This window comes from Hemicordylus capensis, chromosome 4, assembly GCF_027244095.1.
Source record: "Hemicordylus capensis ecotype Gifberg chromosome 4, rHemCap1.1.pri, whole genome shotgun sequence".
Lineage (NCBI taxonomy): Eukaryota > Metazoa > Chordata > Lepidosauria > Squamata > Cordylidae > Hemicordylus > Hemicordylus capensis.
In genome coordinates, this window is record NC_069660.1 from 32867735 (window position 1) to 32894470 (window position 26736).

General features: G+C 43.2%; 1 protein-coding gene and 2 long non-coding RNA genes across 12 annotated transcripts in view; 2 read left to right on the forward strand and 1 right to left on the reverse strand.

Annotated features, from left to right (window-relative positions):
- Positions 1-14894, forward strand: part of LOC128323714 (uncharacterized) — a 57754-nt gene extending 42860 nt beyond the window's left edge. Inside the window, exons 3-4 of the long non-coding RNA XR_008306440.1 lie at positions 13927-14025; positions 14687-14894. This is a non-coding gene — a long non-coding RNA (uncharacterized LOC128323714). The remainder of the gene's footprint in view (positions 1-13926; positions 14026-14686) is intronic.
- EYA2 (EYA transcriptional coactivator and phosphatase 2) overlaps positions 1-26736 on the reverse strand; it is a 210011-nt gene that overhangs the window by 86691 nt on the left and 96584 nt on the right. For 9 of the 10 annotated variants that reach the window (XM_053247346.1, XM_053247336.1, XM_053247340.1 and 6 more), the window contains 2 exons: positions 22138-22280; positions 11842-11958 (listed from right to left, as the gene is read on the reverse strand). In XM_053247346.1, coding sequence (XP_053103321.1) covers positions 11842-11958; positions 22138-22280 — 260 coding nt within the window. Of the gene's footprint in view, positions 1-11841; positions 11959-22137; positions 22281-23024; positions 23126-26736 lie in introns of those variants that run through there. The other variant, XM_053247345.1, reaches the window with a different exon arrangement.
- Positions 23410-26736, forward strand: part of LOC128323713 (uncharacterized) — a 30157-nt gene continuing 26830 nt past the window's right edge. The window contains exon 1 of the long non-coding RNA XR_008306439.1: positions 23410-23532. This is a non-coding gene — a long non-coding RNA (uncharacterized LOC128323713). The remainder of the gene's footprint in view (positions 23533-26736) is intronic.

Here is a 26736-nt window from a genome sequence, read left to right on the forward strand (position 1 = left end):
AAGCTTACAATCTTAACATGGGACACAAGGGAGACAACAGTGGAAGAAGAGGGAGATGGGCATATAAAGGGGAAGCAAATATGATTTTAAGTTTTATGTTCTTAGTTTTAGTTACCATAGGGTATGGGAACTGGGGCATTGTGCCAAAGGGGAGCCTCATGGAAAAGGTGGGTTTCAAAAGATATAAGAGAGGTGTTTTGAAGGAAGAGCAAGTAGAGGTGTTCTAGAATGCAGTTCCAGGCATAAGGGGAAAAGAAAGGGAAAAGGTGTTTGAGAGGGGGAATGAGAGAGCTTCAGATGTTAAGGGTGGTGGAGTTGGAGAAGTGAAAGTCATGGACAGAGATGTTGGGATATGAGAGCAGAGGGAAGGCTAGAGGGGGCAAGATGCAACACCACAGAGGACTAATCTTTCACCTATGTTTTGTTATTTTCTTTGGAACTCCCTGATGATAGAGTTCTAGCCAGCCATCTGCCGGAACACCTTTTAGCATGAGTGGAACTGCTTTTTGGTTGTTCTCTTTCGTATTTGCTTGCTCCTAAAATTTGCGTTAAAAACGTATTGCTTATATCAGGAATGGTTAAATTAAACAATAAGGGATGCAAAAAGAAAATTTGAGGAGCATATAGCTAGTAGTGTCATAGGGAAGCAGAAAACCTGCCAGTTCATTGGAAGCAGAAAACCTGCCAGTTTTGGAGGCTCGAACCAGTTTGAACCATTTCGAATAGAACCAGGCTCTGTTTGGATCGAGCTCGGACCGGCATTGCCAATTCAATGCCCTGTTTGGTTCAAGTTTGAAATGAAACGGTTTAAATTCAAACCTGTTTGCACATCTCTAGTGTGAATAAGGTGGTCCAATTGACGTAGTATACTTGGACTTCCAAAAAGCTTTTAACAACGTTCCCCACCAAAGGCTCTTGAGTAAAGTTAGCAGTCATGGAATAAGGGGACAAGTTCATGTGTGGATTGGTAACTGGTTGAAGGGTAGGAATAAATGGACAGTTTTCACAACGGAGGAAAGAAAGAAGTAGGGTCCCCCAGGGATCTGCATTGGGACAACTTGTTTATAAATGAACTAGAAGTTGGGATAAGCAGCAAAGTGGACAAATTTGCAGATGAAACTATTTAGGGTGTATTTAGCTCCTCACAATCCAAAACAGATTGTGAGGAGCTCCAAAAGGAGCTCTCCAAACTGGGGGGGAGTGGGCAACAAAATGACAAATGCGGTTCAATGTAAGCAGATGTAAAATGATGCATAATGGGGCAACCCCCCCCCCCACTTCTCATATACCCTGATGGGGTCTGAGCTGTCAGTGACTGATCAAGAGAGAGAGAGATCGTGGGGTCATGATGGACAGCTCGTTGAAAGTGTCGATTCACTTCACGGCAGTTATGAAAAAGGCAAATTCCATGCTAAGGATCATTAGGAAGGGGATTGAAAATAAAAATGCTAATATCAAACCTTATACAAACCTGTGGTATGCACACATTTGGAATACTGTGTACAATTCTGGTCACTGCATCTTAAGGAGGACACTGTAGAACTGGAAAAGTTGCAGAAGAGGGCAACCAAGATGATGAGGGGCCTAGAGCACCTTCCTCATGAGGCAAGGCTACAGCATATGGGCCTTTTTAGTTTGAAAAAGAGGCAACCATGCAGAGACATGTTAGAGGTGTATAAAATTATGCATGGAATAGAGAGAGTGAACAGAGATAAATGTTTCTCTCTCTGTCACAGCATTAGAACCAGGGCCCATTCCATGGAACTGAAGGCCAGGAAATTCAGGACCAACAAAAGGAAGTACTTTTTTTAAACAGAGCATAATTAATCTATGGATTCTCTGCCACAAGATGCAGTGATGGCCACTAGCTTGGATGGCTTTAAAAGAGACTGAAGACAAATTCATGGAGGAGGAGTCTATAAATAGTTACTAGTCTGGTGGCTATAGGCCACCCCCAGCCTCAGAGGCAAGATTCCTCTAAATACCAGTTGCAAAGGAGCATGCCCTCACCTCTTGCCTGTGGGCTTCTCAGAGGCACCTGGTGGGCCACTGTGTGAAACAGGATGCTGAACTAGATAGGCCTTCAGCCTGATCCAGCAGGGTTGTTCTTATGTTTCATATTTTCTGAGACCACTATTATCTAGTATGGAGGCCAGAAGTATATTTTCCACACTCTAACGTCTTCACAGGTAGATTCCATAATAAAGGCGACATCACACAGAGGTAAGAGCATCAATGTAATGGAACATATGATCTTAGGCATCTTCAGCACACAACATACAGACTCCAAAGAAATTTGCAATACTGAAGCATGTAATCATTAACACAACTTTGCTTCTCCAAAGTTGCACTGGCTGCTAATCCACTTACATGTCAGCTACCAGGATGCACACTAGATGGAAATACAAGCTACAACATCTCAATATTCCCCCACCCTTCACTAGATATGGTTGCTGCACACTACAGTTACAGCAGGCTGGTTGAGCAGCACGGGGGGGGGGGAAGACTTGCATTGGTTTTGATTATTTGATAGTGGTTTTGATTATTACAGCGAAGAGTGCATCTTCCTTAGCTTTCCTAACATTTGTATCTAACAATCTAAACACACACACACTTCAAATATTTTATTTTTAACCCTTACTACCTTTCTTTCCCCCCAGGAAAAAACTAAACAACTTCACAACAACCAACGGAATACAATGTTATGGTTCATAGATCAATATAAACAAATCCTACACACTCTCCTCCTCCTGCTTCTCACTTGCACCTGAGAAAAACAGTCTCCCCAATACATACCAACATTTCTCCTACTCAGTCTTACTAATGCTTAAAGAGGCATATCTTCCAGATCTGCTCAGTGTTCCCTCTAACAGGGATTCCCAGATGTTGTTCACTATAACTCCCAGCATTCCCAGCTACAACGGCCTTTGGCTGGGGTTTATGGGAGATGTAGTCAATAACATCTGGGAATCCCTGTTAGAGGGAAAACGGGTCCTGATGTATCTTCAGTTAATGAGAGGGGGAGGTACTTAGTTAAATGCTGCAGCAACCCTGAAACTGGATGGTGCTTTCCTACTTAGTCATTTAACAGGGTGGGGGCTAGGCTGTAGCTGTAGCAACAGGTCTGATGAATGGTGACTGTTATTCTAGATACAGCAACTGCTTTCATAGACCCAGTGAGGGATCTAGCTGCAATGGAATAAAGTTATTCTGCAAAAACATGCATGCATGTCCAGCTGCCAAAAATGCACTCTCATCAGGGAGAATCTTTTTCAACTGTGTGCGGAATGAGTTTTGTTCTGGGCAGCAGTATCAAGGCAGCATACTGATAGCAGCCTGCACCAAATCTCCTGATGATCTCTCCCAGCAGTTTCATGTAATTGTTAAACAACATCGGAGACAATATGGAGCCCTGAGGGACACCATACAAAAGTTCAGATTTTGAAGAACAGCAGTCTCCAAGGGACACCATCTGGAATCTGCCCGAGAGGTAGGAGTGGAACCACCGCAAAGCAGTGCCTCCAACTCCCAACCCCCTCAGACGCTCCAGAAGGATATTATGGTTGATAGTATCGAAAGCTGCCGAGAGGTCCAAAAGGACCAACAGAGTCACACTTCCTCTGTCCATTCCCAATTGGAGATCATCCATCAGGCTGACCAAGGCAGTCTCCACCCTATAGCCAGCCCAAAAGCCAGTTTGAAATGGGTCAAGATAATCAGTTTCCTCCAAAACTGTCTGAAACTGGGAGACCACCACCCTCTCAATTACCTTGCCCAGCTACGGAGACAGGCTTGTAGTTACTCAACTCTGAGGGATCCAAGGTAGGCTTCTTCAGAAGCAGTCTAAGAATTGCCTCCTTAAGACTTGCCTCCTTAAGCCTACCTTCCCTCAGAGAAGGGATTTATAATCTCATTTATAATCCACATTTATAATCTCTACTAGGATCTCTACAACAACCCCCTGCCAGATAATATAAGCCATGTTGGGCAAGGGTCAAGAGAATAGGTGCTAGGCCGCACTGTTCCAATCAGCTTGTCCACATCCGCAGGAGTCACAAACTGGAACTGATCCAACCTAATCACACAAGAGGAGTTGCTGGACATCTCCACATCAGATACTGAAGTAATTGTAGAGGTGGAGTCTAAGTCGGCCCGAATATGAGAGATTTTTTCCATAAAGAATTCATTAAACACATCACAGTGGGTAAAAGATGGTTCCAGATTCTGATTCAAGGGAGGAGGGGCACATACTAGCCCTCTCACAACCCTGAACAACTCTGCCGGATGTAAACTTGCGGATGCAATATGGGCAGAAAATAATAGCTTCTTTGCCGCACGTATCGCCTGAGCATAGGTCTTCAAATGAGCTCTATGTTGCAATCTGTCAGATTCAAGCTGAGTCTTCCTCCACTTGCGCTCCAGTCGTCTACCTCATTGCTTCAGTCCCCATAGTTCTTCCGTATACCAAGAGGCCAATTCTGAAGCGGGTAGGAGATGACACTTAGGAGCAATCATGGCTACTGCTCTGGTGAGTTTGCTGTTCCAATTCTCCACCAGGGTATCAACAGGATCACCAGCAGAGCCAACACTAAATCCCTTCAAGGTTTCTTGAAATCCTATTGGATCCAATAACCTTCTCGGGCGGATCATCCTAATAGGTCTCTCGCCCCTGTGAAGGTGGGAAGTGATTGTGAGTCCAACCTTAACCAGATGGTGGTCTGTCCATGACAATGGGGGAGTCACAGGATTCCCCACCCACGGAACACCTCCCTGATCAGAGTGAAAGACCAAATCAAGCGTGTAACCAGCAATGTATGTTGGCCCTGAGACCACTTGAGATTGGCCCATAGCTGTCATGGCTGCTATGAACTTCTGAGCCACCCTGGACAAATTGGTCCCAAAGTGAACACTGAAGTCTCCCAGCACCACCAGCCTAAACCTTTAGACAGGAATCTCCTGTTGTGGATTTGGATTAGCTCTACCGAATGTTGAATGCCATTAATAACCATAGATTGCAGTCTGGAAGCTTGTCCTACAATACCTTTCTACTTTTAAAATATATTAAATACAGTTGGGGAAGGGAGAAAGGAAAAGCAATATACAAGTTTTTAGATGTCTATTTTATTAGCATTTTTGGCCTATGTCTCTGTATTTACTTTACTGCAGTTGCCAGTTTGATTCAATTCGACTAATGAAAATTGGTTCCTTTCCCATGATGTATCGATTCAAAGTTCTTGGTGTTTAAAATGAAAGATGAATTTCACATGTGAGAAGTTTTACGCATGTATCTTTCTCTGGGCTATCACATTTCCAGTGCACTCCATTCCTGCCATATGTGCGAACAAGAGACAGCTGCTTACTATAGACAAAATCTAGAATTCCTTTTCCACAGATGGAAAGCACTAAACCTATTGCATACCGTGTTCTTGTCTCAGACAAAATTACAGTAGTTCACCAATATGAGAGAGTGAGAATGCACAGCAAATCAATTTTCTCCCAACACAAGTGACTAACACTTCAAGTCTGCACTGCCTATGAAAACTTATCTTGCTAAGGTCATGCCCTTACTCGTGCTCTTCAAAAGCAAGATCAAGGTCCATCTAGTTCAACATCCGCTTCCCACATAGCCAACCAGATGCTTCCAGGGAGCCCACAAGCACGAAGGCAAAAGTCCTCCACTGCTGCCGCCCTTCCGCAACTGAGATTCAGTGGTCTAGCAGTTCTGGACAGTCAATATGATTAAAAGTCATCAACAGATTTCTCCATGACCTTGCCAAATCCTCTTTTAAAGCCATCTAAGGCAATGGCCATTATCATTATCTCATGACGCTGAATTCCATAAATCAGTTATGTGTTCTGTGAAGAGGTTTCTTGAGATGTACCTATTGCCATCAATTTCATTTGAGGACACTGACCAACATGTCCCACAGCATTACAAGGGTGGAGAAAGAGCTGCACCTTCCCAGAGAAACTTCTGCAGAACTTAGTCAAAGATTTGTCACACAGTTGATCACACACTCATGGGCGGGCAACAACTATTGCTTCTCTCCCCTCCCTATTTTTTAAGCCAAAAAGTACTTTTGCAGAGAGTAAAGAGCAGCAAAAATTGCTCCTTCTCTTCCTGCACAAGTGATCAGGCATGACAAGCTTTTGGTTGAGTTCAATAGCAGCCTCTCTGCGAGGGCATAGCTCTTGCTCTGCCCTTGTAACACTGTAGAACATGTCGGCCACTGAAAGTATAATGGATAAATATAGTGTAGTATAGTGTATTTATAATGGATAAATATAGTGTAGTATAAAGTATAATGGATAAAAACGTCTATCCACTTATGATGTTGCATAATAAATTATTGAGCCCATTCACATGATCATGAAAAAGATAATAGAAGGCAGCATACCCAAGAACTCATGGTGGTGTGAACCCAGAGGAATCTCTCCAACCCAGCTCACTCAAATCTGGGTAACCCAGAGCTTCTGCCTTGTTCTTAACTCAGGTAGGACGAAAACTGAGTGCTGCTACCATAATGTTTTGGTCATCTGGGTGCATTTGCCTTTGGTAGCAGCAAATGCACTACCAAATTCCAATTTGGGAAGCAGCAGCCATGATTATAATAGAGCGCTGTGGCTACAGGGGATATCTGTGAATGTGCTGTGCTGTGATCCTTTGCTTGCAATGCCTTCAGTACAGCTGGTCCTGCCTCCCGCCCCTTTGTTGCCAATCAGGGGACAGCTGATGATGTAATTAAGTGTTCACAGTCTCCTAGTAGTACAATACATGCTGGGATAGCTCTTTCGATCCTTGGACCCAGCTCCTGACTTCAAAAATGGAAACCGCGGCTGCCTGAGTTTACAGAGTTGAACAGAGGTTCTTCTTGTGTGTGAAGACCAGAGTTGGAACTTTTTGCCCCCCAAAACCACCCTCAGATTATCAGGGCTCATTAGGTGATCAGCTACTGCACATTACTACATCAACTACCGTAATAATAAATTGGTCTCTCAGGTACAGCCTATCAGATAACCTTATTTTGTGAACTTTACTACTTCTAAGACTATGAAATATATATTCCTCAAACTTGGTGATATATTTTCCCTTTGCTTTTGACACTGCTTTCAAATAGGGAGGCAAAGTTTTCCAACTTCTTTCAATTAGTGTGGAATGTGAAGATGGATCAAGGCTTTCTTTTTAAAAGGTACCCACTAACTGAAAACATCTGAAACAAATATGAGTGTGACATAAACTGATGAATGCCTCAAAACTAGAGTGCTCTTGTGGGTTCCCTAACTTTGCTTATAACACCGGGAATGTAATCAAAGTGCTGGTGAATGAATGCCTAGCTGGAGAGACATCCAAATTAGATGTGATGGTGGAAAACATGTTTCTTTTTAGGTGCCCACCCTGCTCATATATAAAGTGGTGGCAGCCATGGCAGGTCTTACTTTCGCTGTAGGAGGAAAGCTTGGGAAGGGGCACTGAAACTTCCCCACTCCCATTGTTCACTTAATGCCTGGAGCAACTGGCTGTTCTCGCTTTCCAGCTTTGATATCAGAAGTGAGCTGAGAACCGATAAAAGGTGGAGAAGACAAAAAGCAAGAAGTAGGTGGGAAAGTTTTTCACTCCAAGAAAACGGCTACAGCCCAAGATAGCCTAAGGCAGATCCCAACCACATGTTCAAATCTATACTCTGGGGTGACATCTAATTACAGTGAAAGCAGTTTTATAGTCCTGTTTAACAGTGCTGAAAAAATGGGTCACTACGGCTTTAAACAATGGTACACGAAGCAATAACTAAATGGGATTTCCCATCTAGACAGAAGCATATGAGGAGGCAGCCTTTCTGACCTCCCCGCTTTCTACCCTGCATATCTTCCTCACCACATAATCACTTTATAACAGCCTTTAAACCAAAGTATATTTAGCTAAATATTTATATTTAGCCTTGAGTGTTCTGAAGTCCTTGAAAAAGAGGGACCTTGCTGTTCAAGGGAAACTTATTTATATTGTTAAAAAGTGAGGCCTGAACCCTCCTGAGAGGAGGCCTCTCCCCCCGCCCCTGACTCCTTGTGGTATGAAGCACAACGCTGCCGCCACCATCTTAGACTGCAACTAATGCAAACCAGCTGTGAGGGAGAAGCTCCGGGGAAAAGGGACAACTAATTTTCTATGGAGGTTTTCATTTTATGAAGCTAAAGCATCTCAGTGACAGCTTGCCTAACACAGTCTCTCCATCTCCTTCACTTTCCACTATGTTAGCAGGTCTAATGTTTATAAGGTACAGAGTAATTTACATTTCTCAAGGAAGAGCTGAAATTATGCCACTGAAGCACATAAGCAAGTTTCAGAGGCAAAGACCTCCAGGGGATACACGTAAAAATACCAAAAAGCTCTGTCAATGAAACATCCAATCATCACTGCTAATGTGTGCAATGAATACTGGGGGAGATTCTTAAACATGTACAGGAAGATTTATGTCAAGTATTCAATTGAAGCAATACAGTATATGGTTTGCAACCAAGCCACAGATGCTTGTTGATTTTTATTTTGGTGGATAGTCATTCTTTAACCTGAAATGGACTTTGATCTCCATCCATGCTAAAAATAAAAAAACTCAGTTGCAACATGCCATTACAAAGTCACCTTTGTTAAAGGAGGACAAAGGCTTCCACACCAGTGTCAGCAAAGTCTTTCAAAATTGCCCTGTCTAGAGGATGTGCACTTTTATTATGGTGTGCTTTCCCCTGATTCTTGATCTTTCATTGCTGGATTATTGTGACTTTAGGTTGTTTGCGGGTTATGTTTTGATGATTTTTAATTATTTTATTTTAATTGACTGTGATTACCTGCATATTATGGAATCTTATTTCGGCAGACCGCTTTGAACCCTTTTGGAGGAAAGCAGTTTATAAATCCAAAAACACTATCACCACCACAACATGGTCTGCACACGGTAAATGGTTGTACCTGGTTATCAGAAAAATTGGTAGGAGCACAGACTCACAACATGCCGACACATTTCTACTATGCATCCTGCTTTTGCTGGTGCCAGGAAGACATGGGCTGGTTTTAACTTCATTTTTATGTATTTTTAGGGGCAAACACTCTTCAAAAAGGACAGAACAGGGATGGGCAAACTGAGCTCCTAGCAGAAAATAGTGGCTCGAGGAGGCAGAGTCAGTCACAAAATGGCAGCTTGGGGTGGCAGAATGAGTCAAAAAATGGAAGCTTGTACAGAAAATGACACCCACAGAATAACAGATTTTAAGATCAAATCCCCTGAATTCCTGGAGAATTTTATTGCATGACGGGAGGGGAGCAAAGAAGCTGCTTGGTAGGCGAAGAAAATGGAAAGAAATTAATGAGAGAGAAAGTAAAAGCAGCCCTGATCATCTGAAAAGAAAGAGATTAAAAAGAGAGCAGCCATGCCTGCACTCAGCCAGCCAATCATATTCGTAGTATTGGCTCGAAGGGAAGAGAAGGAGAAGGAAGCCCAAAGGGCCCAGAAAGCTACTTCAGATAAATCTGGGAGATACCTGTAGCTCCTGAGCTACTCCTGGGAATGTATGCTTCCCCCTATCTTTTTACTCCATTTACATACACTTTCTCTTACAGGGAGTGGAATGCAGCTTTCTACCAACTATTTGTGCCCAGAGGTGCATCCAGGTAACTCTGGAGACTGGACCCAAAGGACTTTGGAGCCCGCGCCCACTGCAAGTTAAGCACAATATTTTAACATGTAGGTTCTTGAGGGCACAAACTACACCACCCAGGACAGACTAAAGAGGATTTGGGGGGCCCCAGGGGGTTAGTCCAGGAGGGGTAAGAGTCCAAAGTCCAGGAGTAAGAGCGCCTCTGTTTGTACCACCTTCTTTAAAGCAGCCCCTTAAAACAAAAATAGCATAAAAGGGGTGGATCCAAAGGTGTTTTCCCTCCCACAGATGTGCTGTTTTACAACTTGCAATAGAGCAGTGTGCAAGAAAAGTGAAACTAAATCCAAAAGATATTGTTTTGCTTGTGCTCCCCTGCATAAGCATGAGAACTCCTGAACAGTCCACATAATTTAGTGCCGTGCAAACTCTCAAGACTGGCCTTCCCCACCAGGGCATTTTCCAGACTAGCTGCTGGAACAGCAGCAAAATGCCTCCGTTCGGGCAAGTTGCATTCGGAACGTAAACAGCAGGGGGGGCAGTCTCGAAGCAACTAACAACCTGGAAAAACAGCAGCTTTTTCATGCTGGATATACGATGTCCTTGCTCTATATCGCAGCGATTAAATTTGCAACAAGGCATTGGAAATGTGAATGTCACCCTGCTGTCTGCATAGGGACTGCGGTGTCACGACACAGGAAGTGTGGAAGCACACATCTTAGATACGTCCTGACCCCGTTGTAGGGTCTAGTCTGGAAAACGCCCTGGATTCTTTGAAGAGTTTGGGGATCTAAAACAGAACTGAAAGGGACCAAAACAGCACCAAGTTCCATGTTTTCTTAGCAAGATGGGACCAGTCATACATCAGCTCCAAATCAGATTACCACATGTACATAGTCCACACTTCTAGAAGCCACAAAGCAGAAAGCAGCTACCCTGCAAAAAGATGGCTGCTGAACAAACAGGTGTGGGCAGTTTTAGCAAATGAGCCAAACCAAATGCTACAGGCAAAGTCAGAAACCAAGACAATACACATTTTTCCTTGGCTGTAGGGTCAAGCACATCTGTTACATTGAGAAAGAACGCCACCATCCACCCTGCCCCACCCACAATGAATTACATGATTTGATTGGCACAGGAGACTGCCACTACAGCTGTTCCACCCTCTCTCATCACCACCCTTTTCTGATTAGTCTTGCTGACTACACAGCACTGAGGCTGTACAAGGTGTTAGTGAAGCCATGCATTAGAAAGAGACCCTGTTTTCCTTTAAGTGACTTGTTACAAGCAAGGCACAGAAAAAAAGAAAGACCAGAAAAGAAACGAAAAAAAGCCCTGCCTACCCTCCCAGGTGCATTAAGTGTGGGAAAGTTTTTTAAGAGCACATTCCTCAGTAGCAACTAGGAAGGAAGGCTCTGAGCATCCCATCCAGACCTTTCACTGGCACTTTGGAAAGGTAAACAAACCCCAGAGATGAAGAGCTAGTTAAAGAAAAGCAGGGGCGGGGAGTGCCTTTCCTCTCTTGAGGAGTTAAAGGAAACTTGGTTTGGATCAGGAAAGGAGCTGTGCATCTCTGGACAGTGTTCCCGAGTTAAAATGAGTTTAACTTCAAAAACTGCCTCAGGTTTTGTTTTTTTAAAAAGGGAATATATAAGCACTAATGAAGCAACATTCAAAGAGTGCCAATAATTCCATGGGAGACACAAATTTGACCCTGAAGGCTACTTGCACATATAAGTTGGATACCTTAGATATAAGTTGCAATATTCTAAAGATATTGGTGAACAGTCACATGGAATATTAAAGCAACAGCACTGCATGCAAAAGTCACTTCCGTAAACAAAAGAGATTTTCCTCCCATGTTTCTGAGCTTGCAGAGTCCTTCTGGGGCATGGTGAGCACTCTGAACTCTAAGGGCTGCAACAGCATGTGCAACAGCATGTGCAAAGAGGGGCTGAGGGGTGGCATGCAGGCTATCAGCATGTTCCCCCAGTCCCTTGAGGCATGCATACTTTATTTATCAGCCTTTGTCCAAAGTAACAAAAGTTTGCGAAACAGTACTCTAGCTTCCCCCCAACACATGCACTGTAACCTGCAGGATAAAATGACAGCAACCACTGAACATGATCAAAACTGGAACTGCTTGATGGTGCAGAATTTAGTAAACAAAACTTCTCAACTACATAGAGCCATACTTACCATGCATCTGGTAGGTGTAGGGTGTTTGTCCCGGTGTTGCAGTGCTGAAGCTTGATCCATAGCTAAGGAACCCGGTCTGCCCTGGTGAATGGCTCAGACTGTCTTCTGTTTTGATGCCTTAGGAGGGCAAAGCAGAAGTCTGATTAACAGAGGACACTGTCACTAAAACAAGCATAGGTATCCAGTAGGTTACACTGAGTGTGCGTAGCAGGTACAAGGTCACCCAGTGAGCTTCATGGCTGAGAGGGGATTTGAAAAGGAGTATCAAGTTGAACTAAAGTTGAAGAAGAATTATATAATTTGAGTGGCATATTACTGAGAATTCCGTGAGTATATTTCTCCACCTGATTCCATGTTTATTTGCAAAAAAGCAAATACTTGATGAGAAAACAAAGATTAAACTAATAATATACTGAAGTCCCGAGCTTCTGTTTTAAAAGTTAGTACAGTCTGAATACATGCTTGTAGAGAACATCAGCCCTGTAATACAATGAATATACTTGGATAAAGGGACAAGTTCAATTGTGGATTGGTAGCTTTACAAGATGCTGGACTAGATAGGTCTTGGGCTTGATCCTGCAGGGCTGGTCTTAATGCTCAAAAACTATTTATACCCATTGTGGGCAACACAACATTGTTTATGTCGACTAGAATTGTCCTCTGCAATTCTAATGGGATTTGGGAGGCCTCACAGACGTGGAAAGTCGTGGAAAATATCTTCAAGATCACTCACCTCACAAATTTCTTGATCTAAAGACTTAAGAGTCTTTCAGGTCTTGTAAACTGGACTCCAAGAAAGCATTATAGAGGGCACGTGAGTCCACTTCGCAGTCCCACAAAGATACCATCCCTTTAAAGCGATATCCCTGACATATTTTTTATAACAAATATTAAATTTGAGTAGTTATCAAATATATCCCACTGGTTCTTTTAAACTCTGGCTTAACTGGGCTCTATTTGATCGCAGTACCAATATCACTTTTGCAAGTAGGTTTCTGCCCCTTGAAAAAGATGTTACCCCAAAAATGGCCCTTACTGGGTGTGATGAGATGTATATAGGAGCTGGTGAGTGAGTGTGTGCATGTGGGTTACCCTACTAACCAGGCACAGAAGGTTCGGGCGGGGTGTGTTTAAGAAAGGCAGTGGAGACAGAGAGGGGAGAGAGAGATTTGGATTTAGTTGCATGGAAGTAGGAGGTGTTTTTGAGCTGGGGGCTGAGAGTTTGTGGTGTGTGTTCTGAACAGGAGAGATTGTTCAGGGTGTGTGTGTGTGTGTGTGTGTGTAACTTGAAGGGTAAATGTGTGGAGGCTGGAGAACCAGCAGTGTTCTGGGCAGCTCCTAGTAACAGACAAGAAGGTCTGGAGAAATTCACTAAGTTTACAAAAACAAGTTTAAATACCTCTGTCCCAGTTATCTCACCTTCCTATACACTATATTTTATCCAGAACAGCTAATGTACCTACTAACTTGGTAGAGAAGCTTGTGTGCCCTGCTTTGCAGAGATCTTTATTCTAATCAGTAAATCATAAACTTATTCTTGTTTTCATTTTATACGTCAAGTTTTGTTTCATTTTATATCGTGAACATAGATACCTATCCTGTGCTCATGAGGCTACGCAGCCAAAGATGTTGAGTACAAATAATTTATAAGGTGGCAGAGAGGGAAAGTAAAAGCTGAATGAATTCCCAGAACCTGGAGACTAAACTGTCATAGAACTATAAAAACAAATCACCTCCCTGGAATTAAGAGGGGCATCAGGGAGGCACCCTGACACTGGGCAATGAATATGTCCCCATTATCCAGCTTTAGGGTCTCAAAGTTATCAGGACCCAAAACTGATCACCTCTGGAAATTTTCAGTTCACACCCCAGCCTACCAATGATCTGAGTGAACTAAAGAATTATTTACTTAACATATCTCTTCCAATTTATAGCACTAATCTTTCCTGTGTGGAAAGTATTTTACAGTGTTTCTCACTTCTTTTCCAGTAACACCGCAAAAGAACTCTTCAAGGCAGTTAGTCACCTTTGACATTCAAAAAGACTTGCGGCACTTGAAATAGTAATTTTGCTGTGAATTTTCAGATGGAAGAGCCTACCTATGTCAAGGCGTGAAGTGGGCAGAAAGTTGGCTGGTGGACATGGACACACACACCAACGAAGAGGAAGAACCAGCTTTACAAGGTGAGAACAGCAAACAGCATAACAGCAAACTGAGGCACAATGCCCAATTCAATTCATTTTTTTAAAAAGCATAGGTTAATGCTATTGCCCCATTGATTTCAATTGGATTCAGGCATGCTCAGCTCTTGCTGGATGGTGCTCTATCTAATGGAAATAGAAGCATGAGCACTGGAAAACATACTTGTACACACACACACATATATCCTGCTCATCCTCCAAGGAGCCCAGAATGGAATTCATACTTATGTTAATCCTCACAGCCACCCTGTGAGGTAGGTTAGGCCAAGAGATAAATGACTGGCCAGAGTCACCCAGTGAGCTTCATGGCTGCATGGGGATTTGAACCTGTGTCTCCCCAGTTCTTAGGGCAACACTCTAATTACTACAATTACCCTTTGTAGGGCAATAGTCACATGTAGCCTTTACTTAGACCAAGGGAGACAGTAACCGATTTGTTGATGAAATTTAATTCAGTAGATCTACATTCGATCAATCCCTTGCCTTATTTTTTAGTTAAAGGCTACTATACTAGGCACCCTTAGATATCAGTATAATCAATGGGATGTTCTTCCAGTTAAACATAGTTACAACTGGGCTGCAATATATTAGTGTCAAAGATAATAAAGACTGCTTCCATGCTCTGTGCATTTATAATTCTAAGGTCCTGTGGTAAACTTCTGGTGGTGACAGACTCCCCAATCTGACTACTTCCCACACTCATTTGGCAGGAGAATGGATTACAAGGAACCTGTTACCACAAACACTGAAGGGTGATTTATGGCCCAAGCTCAGTACTACCCCCTTTTCCATAACCCTGTAAGTTACATACGTTTATTTTGTTGTGCTTCTGTTTGTGAACTGTGCTGGTCAGTGACTGTAATAAAGGTTGTTGTACTACCCTTCAAAGGCTGGGGTGTGTCTGTGTGAAACCCTACTCACATGTCATGTCCAACATTCATACAATCTGCGTATAGCCTATAAAGGTACAGATCTGTATACAGGTACAGTTATTCACATCTTATGTTGACTGCAGGTACAGCAGTACATTTGCTGTCTGTATCCTTCATCTGAACGGGCCTGTACCCAGGTTCACTTTTAAAATGAAATACAAATATAGTCATTCACACATCTGAGCAAAACAGTGTCTGAGCAGGGTTTGTGTGTGCAAGCAATTGCCCCAGGCTGCAGTTTGGATCCTTTGGTCCAAATCGCAGGACCAAAGAGAGGGGAGGAGAGATCATACAAAAAAGAGACTCCACACAATTCGGTGTGTGGATGGAATACCTAATGCGGCATTCATCCCTTTAGCGGAATGGTATGCTCTCTGTGGAACCTCCTGCCGTGAATGGAGAATTAGGCTTATCGCAAGGGGTTCTTGTGTGCATGGATGTGCACGAAATGTTTCAGACAGGTGGGGGGTGGAAAGCAGTAGCTTTAAGGAGCAGGTACGGAAACCTTTACCTGCTCCTCCACTGCCCCACCACCGTTCCAGCGCTGCTTTCCTGTTCCCATCAGCCTGTGCACGGTGTTGACATGTAGGCGATGAAACATTTTGTACACGTGTGTGTGTATCCCTTCTGTGAACAGAAGGAGTTTCTGCCAACAAAGCACTGCTCCACTAAAGGTCTGTATATGACCCCTACTTTACACTGCATGTTGACATTGTAATGGATGGGAGGGGCTTGCATCACACCTTTACCATGCAAACTGAGCGCTGGCCTCTGTTTTGGCTTGGAGATGGGCAGGGGGTTAGATCCCATTAGTAGCCACCTATGAATTCAAAGAATGAAAAAGTTGCCCTGCAGAAGTGCTCTGGTGCATAAATGTCCTTGGTTTTTCACAGCCATTTAAAAACTAGAAAAAAGAATGGAAAAGAATGCCCTGAGGCAAATTACTCGGAGGATAACAGCATCCCATGCCAAAATCAAGCCAAGTTGTTTGGGCAACTATGATGGATTATGTCCTATTATGGCAGACTCCATTGTTGCTGCTTGGGTTGGACTTTTTGTGGGCGCATGCTAAAAGAAATTGCTGTGCATAACATGACATTCGTATTTTGATTACGATCAGCAACACACACACAAAACACTCAACCAATTACAGACCTGACCATGATTAATCTTCAGTGACAGGCTCTTTCTGGAAGCCTGTTGTCAGACAGAGAAATAACTTGGCACCAAATTAATTTCCACATAGCTCTCAGTTTTGTCTAGGAACTTGAGATAGTTTTATTTCTTTGAGCCAAAAAAACAATAGTACTTCATTGTTCTTGGTTGTCTGCCAGGTGGGCTTTTTCAAAATGTACAGTATCATATGCATTATGGGTGACAGCGGTGGGGGCAGGGAAGAGGGAGAGACAATTGTTCAAAAGATAGAGAAATAGGTAATCTATATATGCAGCATGTGGGCTGCTTTGTATATGCCCTGAAGACACCAGCCAGTAGCCAATGGCCAAGCTTTCACGTGCTGTTAACAGGGACAACTGTTCAGAATTTATCTTGGCATCCATCCAGCTGATATAGCACACAAATGTAATTCTGGAAAACCAAATCTAAATGTTTCTCTGACTTCCTTGATAGAGAGATAAATGTTATGAAGCCAAGCCTTTTCAGGGAGACTGTTTGGAGAGTTTCATAAACGGATCTTCATAAAATTATTATTATTATTTTATTATTTTTACATTTATATCCCGCTCTTCCTCCAAAGAGCCCAGAGCGGTGTACTACATACTTGAGTTTCTCCTCACAACAACCCTGTGAAGTAGGTTAGGCTGAGAGAGGAGTGACTGGCCCAGAGTCACCCAGCTAATATCATGGCTGAATGGGGATTTGAACTCGGGTCTCCCCAGTCCTAGTCCAGCACTCTAACCACTACACCACCCTGGGTTGATACCTGCTCATTTGCACAAACAGGTGATAACACATTAAAATGATGGGCATGTTCAGAGGTTAGAGATGGCGATTTTAAAGTGGGTATGAATTAACTCAAGCAATCTTAAAAGCACAAACCTTGGGGAAAATGAATGATAAAGGGCTAGTAATTCTGGAACACGTGCCTAACTATGACTTGAAAAGAGCGAGAAGTTTCTGGTCTCAGAAATAGGGCTCTCGCACACTAAGAAATGCAATTGAATTTCTTCTTATTCATAAAAATAATGCTACTACCACAATGATCAGAAGATACATTCAATCAAAAAATAGCTAACACATTCTGAAGTGGTTCAGATGTCACATGGAGTCAGGATTAAACCATGATTCAGTGTGATGTCACTGAGTCTCAGACCCACTCCCCTATTTCCCTTTGCACCACGAGGTAAGGAAGGCACCACAATGTTTGAATCCAGCAAATTTTGGCTTAGTTTAAACCAGGATCAAAGTATATTTTCCAGTGGTGTGCACAAAACCATCTGGCCCAGTTCAGTTCGAGTTCAAACCAGACCTGGCCAGTTTGGTTTTGTCCCTCATCAAAAATCCCACTCCCCGCATTTGTTTCAGATACCCCATCACCTCTGCAGACACCTCATCACCTCAGAGAAGCTCCCTGGAGGGAGTAAGTTTTTTTTTTAAAAGGCTTGATTTTTTTTTTAAATGACTTGATGAACCCCCAAACTCTGTGTGTGTGTGTGTGTGTGTGTGTTTGGTTTGGGGTCGAGCTGAACCAGGGGTGATTCAGCTTGACCCCGAACCTTCAAACTGAACCGGTTCGATATCAAACCAGTTTAGATTCAAACCTATTTGCACACCCCTATCCCTTTCTCCTCACATGTGCAAAGAGAAAGTGTGGGAAGTGTGTGAGCATGAGACTTGTGGACATCTCATGGAGGCATATGTTTACTTTTGGTTCTGCATCATATTTGAACTGGGCCTCTGCATCATACTAAAAACATTCAGAGGAGTGAGAGCATTAGAGACCAATTCACTGCTTACATCATTTGTGAAAGCATCCTTTCTCAGAATTAGGAATATGAAGATCCTATGAATATTTCCCCATAATTCTAAAGGGCTCATAGATGGTAATGATTATGGGAAGCTATATTTTGTAATGCTTCAGGTTGGGAAAACATCACCAGACTTTGACCAACAATGACCTGTGACCTGGCTCACTCACCCTACCTGCATGGAAGGGAATAGACAGTAGGCCCATTCACACAATCCTAATCAGGGTAGGAGAAGTGCCTAGCCAGGGTAGGTGAGGTGAGCATGCTCCCAAATTCGCTGTCATGTAAACCCAAACGACGAGGTAGGAGGAGGGGAGAGTGATCATATGGGAGGAAGGAGCATTCTCTTCCCAGCATTTTACCAAGGGTGGACAAAAAATCCAGCTCCTGTTTCCACAATCACTCTCCTTGTTGTTAGGGTTTACAGGACTGTCAATCAGTAGTGCTCTCAGCTCTCCTATTCTCGCTCGAAGCTTCTCCTACCCTGATTAGGATTGTGTGAATGAGCCTAGTGTACCCTTTCCATGGTGCCAGGCTTACATGTCTCTACAACCCGCATAATCCCCTGCCATACTGGCCAATAGCCAGGGATTATGGGAATTGTAGGCCAACATCTGCAGGAGGGCCAAAGTTGAGCAGCCCTGCTGTAGGGTCTGGTCCTGGTCCCAGCCCCAGTGCATGAGAAATAGGCCTGAACCAGATGTTGCAAAGGCTGTCAATGAAGCAAATTATCCAAGTAAGAAGTGAGATCTTTTCTCCTCCTCAATCTCTTAAAGGTTGCCCTTTTCCCTCAGATACAGTTTTAAGTATAGTCTTCATGATTCCACACAGGCAAGGCTGGACTACTTTTCATATGATGAGTGTAACATGTAGCTCAACCCCAAGTCCTGGTACCCACTAAGCACCTAAACTATGTTGCCTGCTAATGTCTCCTATGTGCATACTAGTGCACATGTGTGTTCATTTTCTGATATAGCTTCCAACATACTAGAACAAGGCTGCTCAACGTCGGCCCTCCAACAGTTTTTTGGACTACAATTCCCATAATCCCCAGCCACAGTGGCCAATAGCCAGGAATTATGGGAGTTTTAGGCCAACATCTGCAGGAGGGCCAAAGTTGAGCAGCCCTGCTGTAGGGTCTGGTCCTGGTCCCAGCCCCCAGTGCATGAGAAATAGGCCTGAACCAGATGTTGCAAAGGCTGTCAATGAAGCAAATTATCCAAGTAAGAAGTGAGATCTTTTCTCCTCCTCAATCTTTTAAAGGTTGCCCTTTTCCCTCAGATACAGTTTTAAGTATAGTCTTCATGATTCCACACAGGCAAGGCTGGACTACTTTTCATATGATGAGTGTAACATGTAGCTCAACCCCAAGTCCTGGTACCCACTAAGCACCTAAGCTATGTTGCCTGCTAATGTCTCCTATGTGCATACAAGTGCACATGTGTGTTCATTTTCTGATATAGCTTCCAACATACTAGAACAAGGCTGCTCAACATCGGCCCTCCAACAGTTTTTTGGACTACAATTCCCATAATCCCCAGCCACAGTGGCCAATAGCCAGGAATTATGGGAGTTTTAGGCCAACATCTACAGTATCCCTACAAGTTAAAAGGGATACAGTTAGTATCTCTGCTAACTTGGCAAAGAGGCACCTTTTAACGTGGTTATTCTCTTTATTTATCAGGGGGAGAGTAACTGGCCCTATCCACCCCCAGCACAGTACCTCCAGTGACTGTTGCTGGTGTCTATCTTATGTTTCTTTTTAGATTGTGAGCTCTTTGGGGGCAGGGATCCATCTTTTTAATTTATTATTCTCTGTGTAAACTGCCCTGAGCCATTTTTGGAAGGGCAGTATAGAAATCAATCAATCAATCAATCAAACAAACAAACAAACATCTGCAGGAGGGCCGAAGTTAAGCAGCCCTGCACTAGTGACCTGATTATTTATGAACCAGCTTCTTTTATCACTACTCCATTGGAAGGCCTTTTGTCACTGATGCTATTTCTCCAATCACTCAGCTTGGCAATTTCCAATTACTCAGCACCGACTAGGTACTGAGCTATCCAGAACTTATTTTGCCTGTATCAGATCACACCAAGGCTGCTTGCATCACAGCCAGCTGTAACCAAACCAAAATGAAAACAGAACAAAAATGAAGAAGTGTGTGGTACACTTCAGGGGCAAGCCCATCATCTTAGGTTTACTGGCTGACATCGAGACCAAATTATTAATGGGGGTCCCACTGAAAGTCATGGGACTGCTCATGAGCAATTTAGTCTCAACAACTGCTACTGTCTTGGATGACTGTTTTGAATTGACTATTGCATGTGCCAATTACTATTTACAAAGATGTGCAATGGAATACAACACATAGAACACACACACAAATCACAGTGCCCTTTATATGCAGCAAAAATACGCACAGTGCAAGCCCATGAACTGGAAGTTCCACTGAGAAAACAAAAGAAGCCCTCTGCCTTCCAAACATATCTAATATGATATCTATTTACACAAGATGAGGCATGGCTGTTCCACATGGTGTGCACACAGGGTCTGAGCTGCTGAAAACAGTAAGGCAGAGTCTCAAAACAAACATCTGTTCTCTATTAACTTTGCTACAGTTTATGCCTGAAAATGTGTACTGCATCTATATGCAAAATACACACATCGTTTAGTACTCCCTATGCTTTACTGTAGAGAAATCCCTTGGCCTGCCACCTACTGAAGATGTACCACCCAGGAGCTGAATGCAAGACTTTGCGCCATCAGTACCCCATGCCAGTACTTGGGAAGGAATGAGAAACAAACAATTTGTCTAATACTACCAGCTGACATATCATGCAAGGCAATGAGGGCTGTAGGAGCACCAGCACCACCACGCTGCTGCTGCATCAGTATAAACACAGTAGATGGTGTTGTGAACCAGGGCAGTTTCGCTCTAGCATCAAGTTGTGCAACAGGACACCCATTATTTTCAATAGGCAGCTGGTTGGGCAAGTACATGTGTTGGAGTACATGGGCCAGAAGGGGTGTCTGCCTTCCCCTCCAGCTTGAAAATATTGAGGTCATTCTGACAACCAGCCCTACCTGGGTAGGACAGGGCAAGCCCAGGTAGGGTGGGTCATCTGCAGCCCCAAGATCGCTCCTGATCCTGTTTCCCCTCCCCTGTGTAGCCCAGATTGGCAATGAAGACTTAAAGTGAGGTAGGAATACAAGTGCACGCCTCCTACCTCACTTGATGGTCATTTGAGTGCTGGCAGCTACTCCTGGTCTACCAGCAGGCAGCCATCTCTATCATAGAGCCGGGGAAAGAAGAGGCCAGAAAGCGCTGAGCTTTCCTTCTGTGGGTACATGGTTTGCTTCCCCCATTCCTGACCGCTGCTGGGCTTGCCACCACACCACTCATGTGAGTGCATGGGCCACAGAGCCCAATGGAAGCTCAAATCTTGTGGGAGGGAGGGAGCATGTAGAGAGAGCCTTCTTCTGCATGATCCCCACTGCATGCTAAGGTCATCTGAGGAGGTCCATCTTCAGTTACCACCAACAAGTCTGATGGCGACTCAGAGGCAGGCCTTCTCTGTAGCTACTCCTGGCCTATAGAATGCAATCCTGGCAGAAATCCATAGTCTGAGTTCATTGTTGGCCTTCAGGAGAGCCCTTAAGACCTATCTGTTTGGCCTGGCCTTCCAGGGTTTTAAAACTGTTTTTAAACTGTAAAGGTTTGGCCTGGTTTTCCAGCGTTTAAAAAAAAAGGTTTTAATAATGGTTTTATGCTATTATAGTTTTTGATTTTAACAGTTAATTGATTTTAGTTTTATTTAAATGTAAACCAGCCTGAGCCATTTTTGGAAGGCCGGTAAATGATCAATCAAATTAAATTAAAATAATGTAGGTTCCATCCTTCCCTCCAGCTCTCCCCAGTTTGGTCATGAGAACAACCTCATTGATTAGTTGCCTTTCTCTCCTCTCCTTGTATCTTCCCAAACTTTGTCTCCCCCAGTTTTTATGTTTCTGATAATAGATATCCTCAACAGTGGCCCATTGGATACCCCACTAAGAACTGCTGCACAGCTGTATCTATTCAGAAATTAATAAATTACATCTTTCAAAGACACCATCAGCAAAGCAAGACACCATCAACAAAGTTTAATCAAGTAGACATCACACTACTCACTGTAGGAAGGTATTCCATAAGGCTGCCCAGGTGGTGGGTATGCACTGTAACCGGCAGTTTGCTGGATTCCTGCACTGTACTGAGTCTGTCCATATGTGGCCATCGTTGGAAGAGACGGGATGGTTACTATATGGGGATAATGTCTATTTTAAAAGAGATAGAGAAAAAAAATCTAAGACACAATGGATTATTTTCAACAACGTCTGGTTGATTTGAACAGTAATATTCAGTGCTATATCAAGTCATGTTTTTAAATCACTCACTGAAAGTTTTGGGGCAATCATATGGGGCAGTACAGTTTTATCTTGGGCTAATTTTTCCTGGATACATCTAATCTAGAGGGAAGATCATGCAATGGACAATTACCAAGTACTTGTGCACTGGGAAGGTAATTGGGCAATACACACAGGGAGAGCCAACGTGGTATAGTGGTTAGAGTGCTGGACTAGGACCAGGGACACCAGAGTTCAAATCCCCATTCAGCCATGATACTAGCTGGGTGACTCTGCGCCAGTCACTTCTCTCTCAGCCTAACCTACTTCACAGGGTTGTTGTGAAGAGAAACTTAAGTATGTAGTACACCGCTCTGGGCTCCTTGGAGGAAGAGCAGGATATAAAATGTTAAATGTTAAATAAGGTACACATGGTAAAAATCCAAAGCAAAGTAATCTTTCTGTAGCTGCATATGGTTTTTAAAAAAGGTTTTTAAAGTGTATTTCTTTAAATCACTTTACCACACATCTTCCACCTGGTTAGGATGCTCAGAGTGACAAGATCCAACAATGGAAATATAGATACAATCAATACAAAGTTAAACTAATTAAATAGTTAACACAGCATTAGAACTTTATAACAGCTAAACTAATTGTTCAATAAGCAGTACACACTCAAAAAGTAGTTTTCACTTGTCAGAACATTTTCTCATGTAGCTGATTGAATTTCTCTAGGCAATAAGTTCCAAGGCCGGGAGTTGTTATTAAGGAGGTCTAACCCTGCACTCCCACTTGCTGCACTTTATTGGGTGCTGGCAGGGGCGTAACGATAGGGGGGGCAGGGGGGGCACGTGCCCCAGGCACCACTTGGGAGGGGGCGCCAAAAAGTGCCCCTGCCAGTCCCCTGCTTTTGGCAAAAAAAATTTTTTGTGTGATTTCCCCCCCCTCGTCATTACGGAGATCTCCGGTGGGCGGGAGCTCCCATTGGCTGCCGGAGAACACATGGCCACCATGCTGGTTGTCTCAGTTCCTCCCTCCCTGCTTGCTGCACGCAGGAGAAGTGGAGCGGAGTAGCTTGCGAGAGCTGCTGCTGCTGGGGACGTTCCCTGAATCTGCCTGCCTGCCGTTTGCCCACCACACTGCCCTCTGGCTGCATTTTATTCTTCTGTTCTGCATTAACAAAGTAAGTTTCATTGCTCAAATCTCTCTCTCCCCTGTGTGTGTTGTGTGTGAGAGAATGCCCCTACTCCCTTGCATAACGTCCTCCTTTTAGCTCTTCTGTGCTTTGCATAGCAGGCTTCACCCCACCCCACCCCTAAACCGAGGGTAGCTGCCTGCAAGTGGAGCCAGTGGCGCTCTCCTGGCTTGCATTGTGTGAGTTTATGGCTTGCAATGTGTTTCTGGCTTGCAATGTGTTTCTGGCTTGCAGTTTCTGGCTTGCATTGTGTGAGTCCCGGTGGGATTGCAAAAGGAAACTCACGTAATGCAAGCCAGGAGAGCGACTTGTGGCTCCACTTGCATTGCCCGAGTTTCCTTTTGCAATCCCACCTCTGCAAAACAAAACTTATGCAATGCAAGTGGAGCCACAAGTCACTCTCCTGGCTTGCATGCATGAGTTTCCTTTTGCAGAGGTGGGATTGCAAAAGGAAACTAGTAGTACTAGTACACAAGATCTTTGCAGCTCTGCTAGTAATTACAACTTCTGGATCATCCCTTAGCATGGGGGGTGGGGTGGCAATTTAATTTGGAACTCATTAATATAATTTTTGAATAATGTTCAGTCTGTCTGGATTAATACTAGGTTTATTCTTTATAGCAGATTTTTATTAGCAACATACAGTCTACAACATTTTCAGCCTTGTTCATTTGGTGCATATTGTAGATGTTCTGTCTCCAAAACATAAGTACAGCATCTATATTTTTGAAGGGGGGGAAATCCCATTTAATACAGTGTGAACAAATTGGTCCAAAAAGTAGCAATGGGAAGTTTTTCTTTCTGCCCCTGTAGCTTTAATAAGATAGAGTGCACAAATATCACTTGATTAACAGCTGCGATATTAATTTCCCTTTTTGGTTGCTTGACTCACAGAGAGAATCATGTCAAGGCAGTGGAGAACCAATTAAATTGATTTTAATCTTTGTTAGGGAAGATAACATGCCTTTTTCTCTCCTTGTTTAAATAATTAAAGTTTCAGTAGGTATTATTTCTGGCTTTAAAGAAATTGGTATCTTAATGTAATGGAATTCTTCTAATTACATACTTAATAGTTTTTAAAAAGTTAATCACGGTTTTTCATTCAATGTGTATTTTGTTTTACATAGTAAACTTATATTTTCCTTTGAGAGAGTTTTAAAAATAAGAGGAAATTGGGAAGGCTTTTTTAAAACAAAGAAAAATCTCACCCCTACTTATTCATGATCTTTTTGATTTGCCTGTGTAATTTCAAGCAAGTCAGATGTAATTGCAAATAACATGCAGAAGATCCCAGGTAGGGCTGGGAGAAACTCCTGCCTGAAACCTTGGAGAGCTGCTGCCAGTCAGTGTGGGCAATAGTGAGCTAGGTGGACCAATATCTGACGCTGTAGACAGCTTCCTACGTAATCAAACCATAACTTGCCCTTACGTTCAGTCCAATTGGATGCATTCACATTCACAGCTTACATCCAATAAACTGCTGAGTAAGCCCTCCAAACTAGGATCACACAGTGTGGTTTGCAATTCTGGTATATGAAGGGCCCAAACCTCAGTTTTGCTGTTCAGGTGCATAGGCAAACAGTGATTTAATTAAACCAGGAGGTTATTTATTAAGACTGTGTATGAGAGGGAAGCAGAAAGAGGAGAAGATCATGGCTCAAATAATGGTGGCTGAATGTGGCCATTGAGTTTCCCAGGAATACAACCAACGTAAAGTGTGCTACAAATAGACATTATTATAGAATTAATAAACATAGAATATCTATGATAGACTAGAATATATGTCTATTATAATTTAAGTCTCTATTATAATATAAGCATAAATCTTGAATACACTAGAATATCTGTGATGGAAAAGACTAGAATACCTGTCTTGTCTTTTCCATTTTGGGACACAAAACCTATTACTATGTTTAAAAGCATTTATTTTCTGGCCATGAGGACTGCAAACTTAGGCTGTTAGTATGCAAGGCATTTCTTTAAAATATATATTTCTAAAGAGCCTTGTAGCCTCATGTTTCCTTTTTCCTGTCCCAGTATACTTGCACGGATGCAGCCCACAACCCACATTTGACTATGACTGTGACACATTTCGATATTTCCGGGGGGAAGGACAGTGGGGGGGGGCGCAATTTCAGTGCTTGCCCCGGGCGCCGTTTTACCTAGTTAAGCCTCTGGGTGCTGGGATGCGCAAGCCCCCTCCTGTGGACCTCTGTGAGTAAGTTCATGGAGGTGTTGATGAACTGGGCTGGATTATGACCTGCTGAGGCCCTAAGCTATGTTAAGCTTAAAAGGCCCTGTAGCATTACAAAGTGGGTCTGAAGTCCTGCCCCGGAACATCACTCAGTCACCCACCCCTTGCAATGCTGCTCATGGTTACAGCAGCGCTAGTCTGGGAAGTCCCATAATATTTTTGCATCTTCATTTTCTATAACTTTTACAATTTTATGGTCCCACCAATTTTTGGCTACAGGTAGCTTGTATTTTTTGCAGATGTTCCAGTGTATCATCCCTGCTACCTTGTCATGCCTTTGTTTGTAGTCAGTCTGTGCAATCTTTTTACAACAGCTTATTAGGTTGGCCACTGTTTCATCTGCTTCTTTACAAAGGCGGCACTTGCTGTTTGTGGTTGATTTTTCGACTTTTGCTCTTATTGCATTTGTTCTTAGTGCCTGTTCTTGTGAAGCCAGTATTAAACCCTCTGTTTCTTTCTTCAAGTTGCCATTCTTAAGCCATTGCCAGGTCTTGGTGATGTCTGATTTTCCACTTATATTGTGCAAATATTGACCATGCAGTGGCTTCTTTTTCCATTTTTCTGCTTGGTTCCTTACTTGTTCTTTCTTGTAGGCCTGCTTTGTTTCATTGGTGTTTAATAGTTTCTCGTTATTGATCATTTTAAGTGCATCTTCTTCACTGTCCTTTATATATTCTTCAAGGCCTCTTTTCTCCTCCTCTACTGCTTGATGGACTTGCAGCATTCCTCTTCCACCTGAGCTGCGAGGGAGGTATAGCCTATCGACATCACTGCGGGGGTGCAGAGCATGATTGATGGTCATGATTTTCCTGGTCTTCTCTGGTCTGCTAGCCTTTGTTCTGTTATTTCTGTATCTGGATGCTTCTCTTTCCAAATTTGGTACATTCTTTTTAAATAACCTCTTCTAGTTGGACTAGACTTGTAATAGCAGATCATTA